The sequence below is a fragment of the Camellia sinensis genome, chromosome 11 (assembly GCF_055761805.1).
Source record: "Camellia sinensis isolate YWXY chromosome 11, ASM5576180v1, whole genome shotgun sequence".
Taxonomy (NCBI): domain Eukaryota; kingdom Viridiplantae; phylum Streptophyta; class Magnoliopsida; order Ericales; family Theaceae; genus Camellia; species Camellia sinensis.
The window spans coordinates 29,774,114-29,789,333 of NC_138971.1; the positions used below are offsets into that span (position 1 = coordinate 29,774,114).

The window sequence follows — 15,220 nt, forward strand, 5'->3', positions numbered from 1 at the left end:
TATAATTTTTAGAATTATATGAGATAATTTATAATTTAAGTAAAACACAGCTGTGCTTATAATTTATCCTATTTGTTTTGAAATAATAAAATGTGAGGGAGCAGAACGTGTAGGGCAGTTGAGATTTAATAATTTTTTTTTTAAATATATAATTTACAGGTGAGAAAAGCTTTAAGAGCTTCACTTAACAGGTTCTGTTGCAAGATTTTACTTTGATTTCCTATTTCTTTTCTTGACTGACTGAAAAATACCCAATTGTGTCTTTACACAAATATGGTGAGGTTCAAGAAAAACCCATATATTACATCAAATTGTATATAGTTCTCTTTAATCTGCATGGCCTATTACACAATTTGATGAAGTTACACCAAAACCCATTAAAAATTCACAGCAAGAACCTCACACACAACCTTCAAAGTCTTCAAAAAGTTTCAAAACAACAAATCCACAGAAGAACAGAACCACAATAACTGATGCCATTAACAAAACTCAGAGAAAAATGCACAAAACCCAATACCATAAAAACTAAAATTGAATCAAATAATTCAAAGAAAATGCAAAGAACTCGCCAAATGTCCACAATTCAAAGTGGTGGGAAAAGGGAATGAATACCTTGGAAGAAGGCTCAAAGATAGACCCAAAAATTCCAAAAGATGATGAAGCAGAGGACTCCTTGGAACTGAAAAGATCAGAAGTGAATGAGGAAGATGAAGGAGAACCCATTTGCTTATTCGCGTCCATATTTCTCTATCTTCATCTCTCTCTCTCTCTCTCTAAAATTCTCTTTGTATACCCACAAATGAGAGTAATGGAAGAGAGAGAGTCAAATATGTAGAACAACAACCATCAAAGAACACCCAGAAGGAACGAAACAGTCGACAAATTTTGCTAAGAAACAAACAGAAAGTGCAGACGAAAAAACATGAAGAAGAAACGGAGAGAGAGATCGCTGATGTGTTTGTGTTTTTGTGTGTGAGAGAGACGGAAATCAAAACCGTTTCTCACCAATTGAGTATTGGGTAGTTGATTAAGGAAGAAAGTGGAAAACGTGGGATCTATTTTTTTTTTTTTCAAATTACTTAAATTCCACGTGGCAGCATATGGTAGAGGCTTCAATAGACCAAATTCAAGCCTCACTTCTAAGCTAGGCTTCATGACACCAAAGTTGGTGTTGGCTTTTAATTCAATTAAAAGCGAGCCCAGCAATCCAAATTTTGATATGCAGGAAAAAATGCGAGCCCAGCAATCCAAAATTTTGGCAGGCATTAATTCAATTACAGATGATGGGTTGGTTGGGAGGAGGAAGTATAAGGAGGCTGCGGAACTTGCTGCAGAGTCACTGCAGGGAATTCTGCGCACTTCTGACACTGTTGCTAAATTTCAGGTTTTATTAACATGATATCAGCCCTAACCATTTGTCTTCAGAAGGTGTAAATGTCAAGGCCCTCATTTACTCTTTATGCTTTGCAGAGTGTTCCAGTGCAAGCTGGGCAAACACCTCCTTTGCTGCAGTACTTTGGAACTCTTTTAACTAGGGGAAAGCTCAATGCTTTTGAGTCATTGGAACTATCTCGTCTTTTTGTAAATCAGAACGAAAAGAATCTTTTGGAGAATTGGTTGGCAGAGGACAAACTTGAATGTAGCGAGGAGCTTGGAGATCTTGTGAAGGTTTGATTTGGAGGATTGAACTTTTCATGATGTTTATTGTGCTATAGTTCTTATACAAAACTTTTCTGTAATCCTTTATTTTTAATCTCTCTGTTTCAAATTTACTCATTGTTTAAACTATACTTACAAAAATTTACCTGAATTGAAAATAATTTCCCAAAGTTGCTTGTTCTATATTATTTATCAGATCTGTTCTATTGGAATTTCTGATGTAATGAATCCTGTTTCTATTGCAGACAATGGATAATGACCTTGCACTGAAATTTAACATTAAAGCAAGAGTGACTCCAAAAGTTGTTACTGCGTTTGCTTAGAAGAGGGAGTTTGACAAAATTCTCATACACTCAAAGCAGGTGACATGCTTATGCAATTACAATCATTCAAATATGTTCTGTTTTGTGGATTTGCAGAGTTCTTGCCCAAGTTGCATACTTTGGTTCTCACTAACAATCAACTAACGAATTTGGTTGAGATTGATCCTCTTGCATCACTCCCTAAGCTGTAGTTTCTCAGTCTTCTTGATATGGAAGCAGTGTCAGTATGTCATTTTCTTCACTGTCATCAATCTGATGTCATTTTCTTGCCTTATTTTGTAGACAATGGAAAGGGCCAGATCTCAAGAGACTGGTATTTTTAAGAAGAAGCCAGCTGATTTGATGCAAATCTTCAAGGTAACTTGAGGTTAAAAAGTAAACACATCCTTGTTATTGAATGATGATAGAGTGTGTGAATAACTACTATTCGATGATCTAATGTTCGAATGATTAGTGGGCTAATAATAATATTCCATAATCTAATGTTAAAATGATTTCACAAAACATTGGAGAATTTTGGACATTCTCTTTCTGCCCTGCTGTACAATTTGTTGGGACTGGGAAGCGATGAACCTGCAATCAATAAGGTTTCCATAAACAGACCAACTCTGTTAGTGGTCATGATGTTTTTTAAATTCCCGCAGAAGATGCTTAGTTATGTGTTTGATATGCCATGTACATGATAATGAGCAGTGATATGTGGAATAGCGATATAGTACATGAGATGAAGAGTCTAACTATGCTGTGGATCTTGAAATTACCTTTCTCACTCAATAGTTCAAGAGTCCTATTATTAATATGTCAAATTGAACTGATTAAGAATTTTGTTCACTTTAAAAAAAGTGTCCCCCAGTCCTTGCACCAATCTTATAAATCTAAGGGCACAATTCTGCTATTAGAGAGCTCATCAGTTATCTGAGTCAGTCATCTTTTCTCTGTGAAGTGACTGCATTGGCTCCCAATTGGGATTGCAAGGGGCACTGAAATGGGAATGATGTCCATTTGAAAAGATGAATGATCTACCATATGACTTCTCTATGATTTTTGACAGGATGTACAATCTAAAGTAAGTGATGTTGTACTTGGAAAGGAAAAACCAGTTGAAGAATCGAATCCTGAATATGAGAAACTGAAACATTATATCTTTGAGCTTGAAGATCACTTAGCTGAAGCTCAGAAGCATGCATATCGCCTAGTAAAGAGACACAGAGGTATTTAAGGACTTTATTTTTTTTGGTTCTGTGGTGTGCCAGTTTTTCAAACTTACTTTAAATCATATTTTGTGGATTGTCTTCATTTATTCCGCTTTCTTCTTTGTTTGTTCTAATATTTGAATAAAATCAAATAAAATTCATTCATAATTTTTTATTGTGTTTCCACAGAATTGGGGCAATCCCTGTCAGATTTTGGGAAGGCAGTCAAACTTCTTGGCACTTGTGAAGGAGATGCTCTTGGAAAGGTATTCTCTGAGCTTGGGGCAAAATCAGAGATTTTGTCAATTAAGCTGCAGAAGGAGGTAAGCCTCATCAATGGATCATCCCTTGACATTAAATTGACATGCTGTTTGGAATTTTTCTTCTAACAGATTTGGATTTACATGTTGTTTTACCTAACTGATACTAAATTGACATGCTGTTTTGGAGTGTGGCCTTGAGGTTGGTGATATTGTTGTCTATTGCTGTGGATTGGCCTCGAGTTCTCTGGGCTTATAAGAAGGCTGCCCTGTTGCTGGGTGGGCTCTGAGTTATCACTTTTAGTTGCTGCTAAATGGAGCAAGGATCATGACATGGCAGCAGGTTCAATATTGCATTAGGAATGGGAGCTGAGCTATGCATATGTCAGTATGTTTAATTAGATGTATTCTTTATATGGAAGCAGTGTTCACTGGAATCTGTGTCAATGGCTGAGGGTGGTCTGAGCATGGTTGCTGCTGTGATGGTCTCTGGTGTGCTATGTTGTTGGTAAGTTTGCTACTGTTTTTTGAGTGTTTTAATTCTTAGCTGCTCAGCTATGCTCAGGTAGTGGTCTGTTTGTGCTACTCTATTATACTTTTTATGTCATAAATTCGTCAAAACTCTCGTCAAAATACACCCTTGACATAACTAGAGTATCTTGTGAAATTCATATTTTATTTGTTCCTCAATATTTAGTCTCTAGACATATCCCATTTTATTGGTACTTCACTTCAGCACTTCCCCGCTCGTTGCTTGCTTCATATCCTCTCTTTTTGGTAAGTCTAGAAACTGATATAAAAAGCTGTTTCTTGCCTTGCTAAGCATCTCATTCTCGTGTATATGCTAGTTGTTCAGTCACAGTGTGATGAGATATGCTTGCTGCTTGGATTGGATGTCTACATTTTTCAGATTCTTCTCTATTGTCATGGTTAACAACTCTGGAGTGCAGTGTAGTGGGTATTATATCTTACTAGAAAAGTGGTCCCGAGAAATGTCTTTTCTTTTGAGCTCAGTAAAGTACTGATGGTCATTTCGCCTGCTAATCATATTACATGTTTTTGTAGTTGATATATATGTCTCTAAGGGAATGCCAGAGGTTTTGAATGGCAAAATAATGGTAAGATTATATATCTCATATCCTATTTCTTCCTCACATAAGTAGAGGATCATTTTGCTTTTGTTTTGCTATTTTATAACTGGCTGAAGCTGATATTTCTATAATACGCAGATTATTGCATCAGGACAGTTGGATGCCATTACAAGGGCACGCCCTATTCTCTCTGGTACAATCTACTTATGTCACTACTCTGCAACACTTGCATGAGGATTCAGTTTTTTGATCACTACTTTTAAATTTTCTATTTCATCTCTAAGACAAACTATTGTGTTTTTCAAACAGCTATGAGTGAGAAACTTTATGTTTTTGAGGGGGCACTTGGTGCTGGAAGGTGGGCTTTCTTCACAATCTTACCAATTTCTTTGTCATGTTTAGATTTTAGAACAATTTGAATTGTGTTGTTGAGACAAATTTTCATATAAAATTGGTGACAATTAAATTTAGGGTAAAAGATGAAGACAAGAAGAGAGAGAGAGAGAGAGAGAGAGAGAGAGATAGAAATACAGGAAAAGGCTAATGAGAGACACCAAAAGTAGGCACATGTTCTCTTCTTATACACACATATGTTTGCATTTTGTCTATCATCGATTGAACCAACCCAATTTGTATCACTAAATGCTTTCAATTTTAAGTGATCATGGTTAGAGCACAGGATCCATTTCACAAGAGCTGACTTGAGATACCTCTAAATGAACGATCAGGCACAAAAATTTTGGCATGATCAAGCAACTCAGATTATTATGTTCTTCCTCTTCCATGATTATGTCTTATGTTATTTTATTTTGCAGTATGTAACTCTAAATTAAGTTAATAAAGTTTGATTAAGTAGCATGTACTTGTTATTTTGAAATGATAGTTGAAATGGGAGAATAAATGGAGGGAGCAAAGTCATCATTGGAGCAACATTGCTAATATATAGCATTTTGTCTCTTTTTATTGCTAAATTATAACAATATTCAACATGTAGCTATTGAACCATTGGAGACTAGAAAATTCACAAGACAGCACTAGGAAACCATAGGAGATTTTTTTTACTTGACAGGAATACAAGAACTGATAGGCTGCTTCTTAGTAGTGATATGGCTTTGATAACATGTAAATATTGGAAACAAAAAGTGGAATTAAAATTTGGTTAAAAAAAAAAAACTAATGGCTTTGCGCAGAAAACAACACCTGTCCTAATATTACACTAGTGATTGTGTAAACCAAGTCAAATCTAATTTACTATAAACTTACAACTAAATGATTCTTGAATATTCCAATACAAATTTAAGTAATTTCATATCTTTGAACAATGCTTTTCAAATGATAATTTAATTGTGTCTTGGTTGTGCCACTTGATAGTAAATTTGTTTGTGCTAGGTGTTTAACCCAATTTAACAGGGATTGGCATAGGGGAATGGCCCTTTTTCTTTGTTTATTTATGTTAGGTGTTCTAATATCATATTAGATGATGTTATTGTTAATGTCTACTTTTCTTTTTTAAATTGCAGCAAAATTAAAATGGTAATAGAGCTGCTTGAGGGCATTCATTTTGTTTCTTCTGTGGAGGCCATTTCTCTTGGTGCCCAAGCTGGTATTCATCCATGGATAATTTATGACATTATTTCTAATGCTGCTGGAAATTCATGGTAAATTATTGTTCACAATTCTTTACTGAGGATTATGTTGTGTGTTTAAAATTTAAATATTTATAGTCCTGAAGCATTCCTTATAAGCATTCTGATCTGAAATTGCCAATTCTAGATCAGGCACAACCTTGATAGATGAGACTGCTAATAATCTGATTTGCACCATGGGCACCAGTTGAGACCATGGCACTGATTGGCACTTTCTGTTTCGGACAATGAACTGATTTTGTAGAACCCATGCCTTTAAAGAAATTAGCTGCAAAATTTATTGAACACTGAAAGCCCTTTTTGTTATGTGCTTACATGTATACACATACATGGGAACATCTGTTTACTTTCAAAGATCTGTGCATTTTTATACTAACTCAATAGGTATTCAAGGCTTTGGTGGTTGGTGTTGGTATATGTAAATGCCGTAGTTAGTTTTTTTTTTTCATGACATTCCTGGAATTTGCTAGCGTTTTCTTAAGCAGATACTGTGTTACCTTGCTACTAGACATCCTTCCGTTGGATTCAATTTTACAGGGTTTTTAAGAATCAAGTTCCCCAGTTGCTAAGGGATAATCAAACCAAACATCTCCTGAATACTTTGTTCAAAATTTGGTAAGTCTTCTCATGTTGTAAGTTTCTTAGTGTTGTTCAAGTGTATTATGAGTAATTTCTTTTCTTCTTGACTTTGAAGTTAAGTTCAATGGGGATTTTGGGTGAATTAAATGCTAACTGCAGTTTTATAATTCCATTCAAATTATGCTTCCTTTCTTGTGGTGGATTTAGCATTTAGGACATTTACTTGAGGACCATCTGCTAAATGCATACTAAAATTTTAGACTTGAACACCACTCGGTAATCATTTCTTCATCAATGAATTTGGACACATTGAGACTTTCAATAATGATTTTTGAGATATTGATACTGTAAGGTAGACCTCAATTCAGAATCACATTCTTAAATGGGTCTCTTATCCACTTATTTTTTTAAGAACTCATTATTGATAAAATAAAGTAATGTACGAAATAGGTTCACATTAAGAAAACTTATGTTTTTATGAAGTAGAAAATAGAAAAGACTTATTTGGCTAGGCATTGAAGTGTAGAAGTGCTAATGTGAGAAAAAAATAAGCTGGTTATCTTAAATACTAAAATCCTATTTAGCTTAATCACTTTATTGGAAAGACCTTAAGTGGACAGCTTTGTCATTCTAATCTAAACAAATTCTTGTTCAAATCTTTGAACTCTTATTCAATAGAGATCTCTTTGTGAACTGCAAAGCTAAAACTAAACCAAACCAAACTAAGCCTTGTGTCCCCAATCAAGTGGCGTCAGTTACATGAATCATTTTCCTCTATTTCGCTCTATCAAGGGCTGGATGAGTCAATTATGCCTGATGGGTTTTTGTCCAACTTGAAGGGTATTGTTTTGGATATGGCCAAATCATGTACATTTCCTCTTCCACTTCTGGCAGTTGCTTTTCAACATCTAATAGCAGGTATGTATTTGCATGATTTACAGTTTCTCACAACCATAATCTGTAAGTGGCAGCTATTAATGTTTTGGAGCAACCTGATACTCACTTTGTTAATTTCCAATTGTCCTTTCACAGGCTCCTCTCATGGTCATGGAAATGATGGTGATGACACATTGATCAAGGTTGTTCTCATGAACTAATTTCTTTTATATAAAAGTTATATTATGTGGCTTTTTTACTTGCTTTGAGGTTATGTAAATATTAACATGCCATTTGCTAAGTAGACACACCTGTTCTTGCACAGGCTTGGGAGAAAGTATATGGGGTGAACATTACCAATGCTGTCAATATGGTACAAACTTATTTATGAAAAAAAATATTAATAAAATGTCATTCCGAGTCAAGTCTGCTGCATCAGATGGTCAATTAGGTATCATATATTACACTGCAGAACAACATCTGCTGTCTCTCCTAAAGTTTGTGCTGACTAAAAGGCATTCTACTGGTGGTCTTTTATTTCTTTGTAGTTGAGGTAATAATGCCATTGTCGTATATCTATTATAGATGTAGTGTAATAAGTTGCTTGTTGCTTTGATAATTGTTTCAGATATGTTGAAAATTTGCTGCCGAAGTCTGGATACGACTTGTATTGCTCATCAATAAATTGCATCTCTAGATTATGCTGGTCCATTTTCTCTTAGAAGTGGGAGTTGTTTCCTGACTACAGATAACTATATATCAGTTATAGAATAAATAGAAAACTTATGTTTAGTAAAATTTACCCAAATCTATATGTCGTTTTCAATCTATAAGTTTAGTAAAAACATATAAGATTTACCCAAATCTATAAGTTATTTTTTTTATAACCTTTTTTATAAGTTCAGTAAAAAAAAAAAAAAAGGGTGGCTTCAACTAGATCATCATTTATTATGAATGAAAAATGAAGTACAATTCAGAAATTGAAATAGTTTCACAAACACACAACCAAATCGATTTCAATTAACCCATTGTGGTGTACTTGAATTGAGTGTTTTTATATAACTCACTCTCCTAGTGTAAACATGACAGCCAGTGAATTAGTTTGAATTTTTACGTAACTTAACTTCTGTTAACCTGATGGCTTAAAAGTTACTAAGAATTGTATAGTTTTGAGGGCTGTTTGAACAATTGATGCAGCTTGTTTGGTGGATACTTTTGTGGCATGATGCTGTGTTGCGTTGAATCTGGTGCTGATTGGCTCTGTTCTGTGTGCTCTGCCTCTGATGCAGCTTGTGATTGATGCGATCTGTTTGTCCTGATTTCTGATTTGGTTGAGTTGTTTTGTTGCTGGTTTTGTTTGATTTGTTTTCTGACTGTTTTAGTAAATGAGGTAAACTGCTGCGTCAATTCTGATTTGGTTATATGATTTTGTTTGGGTTGCCAAGTTGAAATGGTTTTCTGAACTGGTGATGATCTGTGTTGAATCAGTTTGCTGATCTGCTATTCTTTTGGTGCTGCTGTGATGTTGCTGCTGTTGTTGAGATGCTGTGATGTTGCTGCTGTTGTTGAGATGTTGTGGTGATGCTGCTGTGATGGTGTTTGTTACGATAAGGTGCTGCTGTGTTGTTGTTGGATGTTTGCTGGTGTTGCTGGTGTTGTTGATGTTTGGAAGGGTGCATGACTTTTTGTCCAATCTGTAATAGATCAGGTTTTCATTAATGGGGGTTGTCATTAGGTGTAAGTTCGGGCAACTGCTGGTGTTTTGGCTGGAAGGGTATGGAGGGGGTATTTTGTGTGATTTCATATCCATGTTATTAGTTTGTTATAGTGGTGCTTGAGGGATGCCTCTTGTAAATTTGTAAATTTTTTAAAAAATTATAAATGAGTTTCAATTATTTTTGCCGTTGCAAATTTGTCGTTGTTAAAAAGTGAAGCTTTCTCGACAAATAACTAGTCGGTAAATGTGTAGCTAAAAGTTTATTTTTGCCCACTCATATTGTGTTGGTAAAAGTGTATTTTTTGCCAATGCCAATTTGTCGTTGCCAAAACTAAAGCTTTATCGACAACCAAATCGTTGGCAAATGGCGACATTTACCGATGTAAATGTGTCGCTAAAAGTTACTTTTCCCCACTCATATTGTGTTGGTAGAAGTGTATTTTTTGCCAATGTCAATTTGTCATTGCCAAAAGTAAAGCTTTAGCGACAAACAAATCGTCAGCAAATGGCAACATTTGCCGACGTAAATGTGTCGCCAAAAGTTTACTTTTGCCAACGCATATGTTGTTGCTAAAAGTATATTTTTTGCCCATGCAAATTTGTGTCGCGAAAAGTGCCACACAATCATCCTATTTGAATGACTTTTACCAACGCAAGGTAAATTGCCGACGATGGATGGAGGCTTTTAGCGACGACTATGTTCGTCGCTAAAGGCATTACTTTTACCAACGCAATCATAATTTCGTCGGCAAAAACTTTTGCCAACTCACTTTTGCCTACGGGTTGCCAACGTAGCTTTGTGTGTCGGCAAAACTCTTTGCCAACGAATTTTCCCTTTTAGCAACATATTTTGTTGCGTTGCGAAAAATGCAATTTCTTGTAGTGTACCCATAAAAGAAAATTACACATTGCAAAAACAAATTTAGCATTTTGATAGGGCAACGATGCTGGTGGATCTGAGGATTGATGACGACGATGAAGATCAGTGATGATGGTGTAGATCTGCGATGATGGTGAGAATCGAAAATGATGGTGAAGATCGGTAATGAATTTTGTGTGGATCGGAGATGGATTTTGGTGGATGGTGGTGGTGATAGAGGTGGTGTCCGAGAATGAGAGGAAGCTAGAGTGGGCGAGAGAGAGAGAGAGAGAATTTATAAAGACAATGATCCCATAAAAATGTTGTAGTTTATTTTTCATTAAGATTACTACTACTCTATTTTTATTGTTACTTTAAGAAAATATCCAATCATAACACAAGTCATCATGGAAAATGCATTTTAAAAGATGTAATCATATCAGGTCACGCATTTGACAAGAAGTATTGTCACGACCCCATTCCGCCCCTAGTAGAATGGTGCCGTGATGGCCAGTAATCCGAGATTACCGAAGACCAACTTTCAAAAATTCACACACAATCAGAGTATTACATATGGGGCTAACATGTGCGGAAGCAATATGTACAAATCTAATTAGTCCATAAGAGCTGTGCATAAGTCAAATGAAATGGCATACATCTTTACATAGCTTTACAACTTGAATTTAAGCAAAATAAAATACATATAACATCTTAACAAAAGGGCTTCTCAAGCCGACATATACAAAATACATGAACTATAACTAAGAAGCAAAATCTTCAAGATTGCCGACATCCTCACTGTCGACATAACATGTATACAAAACACACATCTCGGCGTAGCCGACTTCTTGCTTGTTACCTACATATATACATAGGGAGGGTGAGCTTGGATACTCAGTGAATGGTATAAGTAATAAAGGTTTTAAATGAATGATAACCGAGATCTTTGCAAAACATACATATCATAGCTTATACAAAACATGGGATGAAACAAGTTCATCAATCTTGATCTTACAAAACTTACTTACTTTGGATGTTAATAACATCTACATAATACTTGGGGTGATGACATTCCTGACAAAACAGCCCCACCCGTTCATAGACCGTCGGTGGCAAGACAAGATGTGCAGTTGCATTATAGTCCCCTGGCACTAAGGACTTTCAAGACAAGATGTGCAGTTGCATTATAGTCCCCTGGCACTAAGGACTTTCAAGAATGTCATCAAAACGAGATAATACTTGATACACAAAATAGGGGTAATCATTCATGCTTGATCAAATACTTTTCAAAACAAAGCAAAGCAAAGCTTATCAAAACATGATAACATAGCTTTATTAAAAATACCACTCACTTAGTTCTTGGGACGTCGGGATCAAGGCAAAGGTCCAAGTCCTACAAACACATGGCAAAGTCTACTGAATGTACTTCTCAAAACAAGTCTTACATGCATGCAATTGATATCGGAGAAAACATGCTGGAAGTCAAAACACTGTTTTACATGTCAGGAAGACATGCTGGGTACCAACCAGGTCTTTGCCGAGGTCCCACACCCCTTGGCCGAGGTGTGGTTACCAAGGCTTCGGCGTGCGGCTGCATGCCGAGGTGCGCACAAGACAAACTAAAGATGTAAGTGATCATGCAAGGTAGGCCAAGGTGAGATACGATGCTTGGCCTAAGTGTGAGGTCTAGATAAGAGTGATCTCGGCGACTACACTTAGGGAAGTGAGGTCTGGAGATCTGGGTTTCCACCCGTGAAGAACATGAAGAACATGAACATGAAGAACATGAAAAACGTGAATGCTCAATCACAACTTGTTATTACAAAATCTGAGATTTCATGCTATGAATTCAAAAACATGGACCTGGGTACCCATACTTGAAGATCTTGGGAAAACAAACACAAAAACATGGATCTTCATGCAAGCTTTTGGATCAAATCATGACTTTTCTTCAAGAACATATGAATATCATATTCTCTTTCTAAAACCGAACTTCAAAACAATGCATGGCTCATGAAACATGCTAGATCATGCAATGCGATAACATGAACATACAGAACAACATGAGCAGATCAAGAATCTAACCTTAAAATACGGATCTAACGGTTCGATCTCTAGGGATCAAGCTTGGAATCTACTCTCACTCAAGAACTCTTCTTCCTCTCTTCCTAGAGCTTCTATCTCCTCAAGAATAAAGACATACAACAAATGATACCTTTCTAGGTCTGCCGGCTGACTTAACACTCAGCTCGGACATGTGGCAACGGCTGGTTGGTTCTCCACAAAAAGGCGATAGATTGACAAGACAAGACTATGACAAAGTGTACTCAACAAGCTAGACGGCAAGGGCACTCCGGCAAGTAACAATTCGGCTAAGGACAAAGCTTTGGCAAGTAAGGTGACAATGATCTCGGCTAGGAAGGACAACACTTGGCCCAGCTGTGCCACACCTCGGCCTAGATGTACCACACCTCGGTCTAGGTCATTCCAGTCCCGGAACAAGATCACTAGGTGCAAGGATCAAAGATCTAGGACGCCTAGATGATAACATCTCGGCCTAGATGATGCACATCTCGGCCTAGATGATGACATCTCGGCCAATATGCCTAGGTGATGGTAGAGGTCAACCAAAGTGGTTCCAAGATGGTCCTAGGGGTAAGAGGTTCACAGGTGTGACCTAGGCTTGGCATGACCTAAGCTTGACATAGCAGGGAAGGAACAAAGCATGCAAGCAACACTTAAGCAAAACAAGACAAGATTCATGAATGCAAACTTAACAAGACATGGTTATGTGAATGCACATGAATATGACTAAGACATGAATGTGGGTCCTTACAAGTATACAATCAAATTTTCAAAATTTTCAAGACATATCAAATTTTAAAAATAGTGTAAATATCACATAGGAGTACTCACCATACCAAGTTCAGTTACAATATAGTAAAATTGTTCTTCATTAAGAGTTTTGATAAATATGTCAGCTAATTGACGATGTCTAGGCACAAATTCAAGTTCAATGTCACCTTTAAGTACATGATCTCTTAGAACATGATGCATTATTTTAATGTGTTTAGTGCATGAGAGCTGAATAGGATTTTTAGAAAGATTAATGGTACTTGTGTTGTCACATTTCATAGGAAAAATAAGAAAAATTATTATATTTTTTCGTCAAATCAGATTATTTGTTATATCTCAAAAAAATTGATCAAACATGTTTATATGACTTTTGTTTTGGGAACTGAAAAAATAATTCATATATTAATTTTGATGATATCAAAGGAGAGAAGAAATATGATTTATATATGAATTTTTTGCAAAGAATTTGTTACAAAGGGGGAGAAAATATAATGCTAATAAATGCTTGTATTATGATTGTTGTATATTTTTTTAAAGTCGCAATAGAAATTGTTGGCTATGTATTTTGTACATGCCAATCGTAGCTTGACACATGGCACATGAAGGGCAATTTGGAGAGTTAATACAGGTCTCCAGTCAAAAACAGACACGTGGCAGTTCATATTGGTAATAATGGATCTACGTAGCACTAAAATAACTAGAAGGTGCAAGATGACGTGGCCTAACGGTTAATCACAAATTCAAATTTGAATTCAGAAAGGAAGCCTAACTGAAGGAACGGCGTAGTGGAAGCTGATTATGTAAAGCCATGACTAGAGATCGTGGAAGTGCACTTCGACGGTTGGAAGCCCATTTAGACGATTAACTTTAGGAAGTATAAATAGAGGAGAAGACCCCAGAATGCAGGACCTAGACTCAGATCCAAAAACCAGTTTATTTACTTCTTATTTCCTTCCAGTTTTTACATTTCCAGTTCTTTACATTTTTAGCACTTCAATTCCTGTACTACACCGCTTTTCCTAGGAGTAGTTTCAAGTAGTCATTGCTGTAAACCTTCTCAAAGCTGGGTCATTTCATTGTAAATTCATATTTGCTCAATGAAATTCAGTTTTTGAATTGTTCTATACTTGTTATTTCTTATAAATTTCTCCTAAAACAAGCCACCAATAAAAGTCCTCTTCATTGAGGCTGAAAGATCTTCAACACAATGGTCTGATAATTGGTTTGGCAATAAAATTCTTTTAGAACTGATTGATCCTTACGGGCACGCTTAAATTTACACTATTAACCTCAAAAGCCAAAAAAGCCAACATATATTTTTGGCACGCCCAGTGGGACTTTAAAAATGACTAGACGTAGAGCAAAAGGAAAAAAATGAACGCCTGGAAGAGGATGTGGAAGGAGAGGTAGAAATACCTAACCTAGAGGATAATGTAATTGATGCACCAATTCCACCAAATCCTCCGTAAATTGTTGAACATACCAGCACTTCAAAATATACAACGCATGTCCAACATACTAGACAGGGCCATGAAACTGGACCTTCAACTATCCCTTCTACCCAACCAATAAATCCATGGGGAGGTTTAGTAGATGCTATGGAACAACAACTAATGTATACAATAAAAAGATGGGCAACGTGCTTTTTGGATCGAATGAACTCTCATTAACCAACTGTTGTAAGACAGGCTGAAGAGAACAAGAATTCTCTTCAGCATAGATTGGCTCAAGACAAACAACCTATGCAAAATAATGGACAAACTAATGGTCAGACTAGTAATCAAAACCGTAAGAGAATGTCACCTGTGCCTCAGTCATGGTACGAAGCTCCTTTGAGACCACTAGCAAACCAAAATGTACTATTGCCCACTAGCAAAACCATAAAAATTGGTAGATCTGGACTAGCACAAGGGAATGGTATAAGGATGTTTCCAAATCCTATGTTTGAAGCCATACCTGGCACATGGGCTTTCACTAATCCTATGTTTGAAATTGCACCCAGGGGGTTGAAAGGATTTCCTGCGGTTGGAAGAGAAACAGCACCTGTTCCTCCTCCTGTAGCACCTTTCGTAAGGCCTTTCCCAGGATAGATTCCAAGAGGTTAGCCATACCTCCAGTAGCAACCAGTACAACAAGGGCAGTCAGCCTTGAATGTACCTAT

At 36.4% G+C, this 15,220-nt stretch overlaps 2 protein-coding genes across 2 annotated transcripts; both read left to right on the top strand.

Annotated features, from left to right (window-relative positions):
* Nucleotides 1-1,231: 1,231 nt before the first annotated feature.
* Nucleotides 1,232-9,538, top strand: LOC114287974 (uncharacterized). Its single transcript, XM_082894898.1, has 12 exons — nt 1,232-1,384; nt 1,471-1,668; nt 1,905-1,961; nt 2,265-2,339; nt 3,034-3,193; nt 3,365-3,498; nt 3,626-3,943; nt 6,047-6,184; nt 7,591-7,669; nt 7,784-7,830; nt 8,825-9,017; nt 9,116-9,538. The coding sequence occupies exons 1-7, from the start codon at nt 1,232-1,234 to the stop codon at nt 3,692-3,694; spliced, it is 846 nt and encodes a 281-aa protein (XP_082751024.1). The 3' UTR covers nt 3,695-3,943; nt 6,047-6,184; nt 7,591-7,669; nt 7,784-7,830; nt 8,825-9,017; nt 9,116-9,538.
* Nucleotides 3,882-7,848, top strand: LOC145789149 (uncharacterized). The gene is made up of 8 exons (XM_082894899.1): nt 3,882-3,927; nt 4,501-4,553; nt 4,665-4,719; nt 4,836-4,884; nt 6,047-6,184; nt 6,643-6,710; nt 7,544-7,669; nt 7,784-7,848. Exons 1-8 carry the CDS (start codon nt 3,882-3,884, stop codon nt 7,846-7,848), a joined length of 600 nt encoding a protein of 199 aa, XP_082751025.1.
* Nucleotides 9,539-15,220: the final 5,682 nt, after the last annotated feature.

Bases quoted from the DNA above. Each gene is read 5' to 3' on its own strand.
- LOC114287974 (XM_082894898.1), top strand. From the start codon at position 1,232: ATGCGAGCCCAGCAATCCAAAATTTTGGCAGGCATTAATTCAATTACA. The intron at 1,962-2,264 runs GTTGTTACTGCG...CTTATTTTGTAG, and splicing joins AAGCAAGAGTGACTCCAAAA to ACAATGGAAAGGGCCAGATC. The intron at 3,194-3,364 runs GTATTTAAGGAC...GTGTTTCCACAG, and splicing joins CCTAGTAAAGAGACACAGAG to AATTGGGGCAATCCCTGTCA.
- LOC145789149 (XM_082894899.1), top strand. From the start codon at position 3,882: ATGGCTGAGGGTGGTCTGAGCATGGTTGCTGCTGTGATGGTCTCTG. The intron at 6,711-7,543 runs GTTTTTAAGAAT...CGCTCTATCAAG, and splicing joins GTTGGATTCAATTTTACAGG to GGCTGGATGAGTCAATTATG. The intron at 7,670-7,783 runs GTATGTATTTGC...GTCCTTTCACAG, and splicing joins TTTTCAACATCTAATAGCAG to GCTCCTCTCATGGTCATGGA.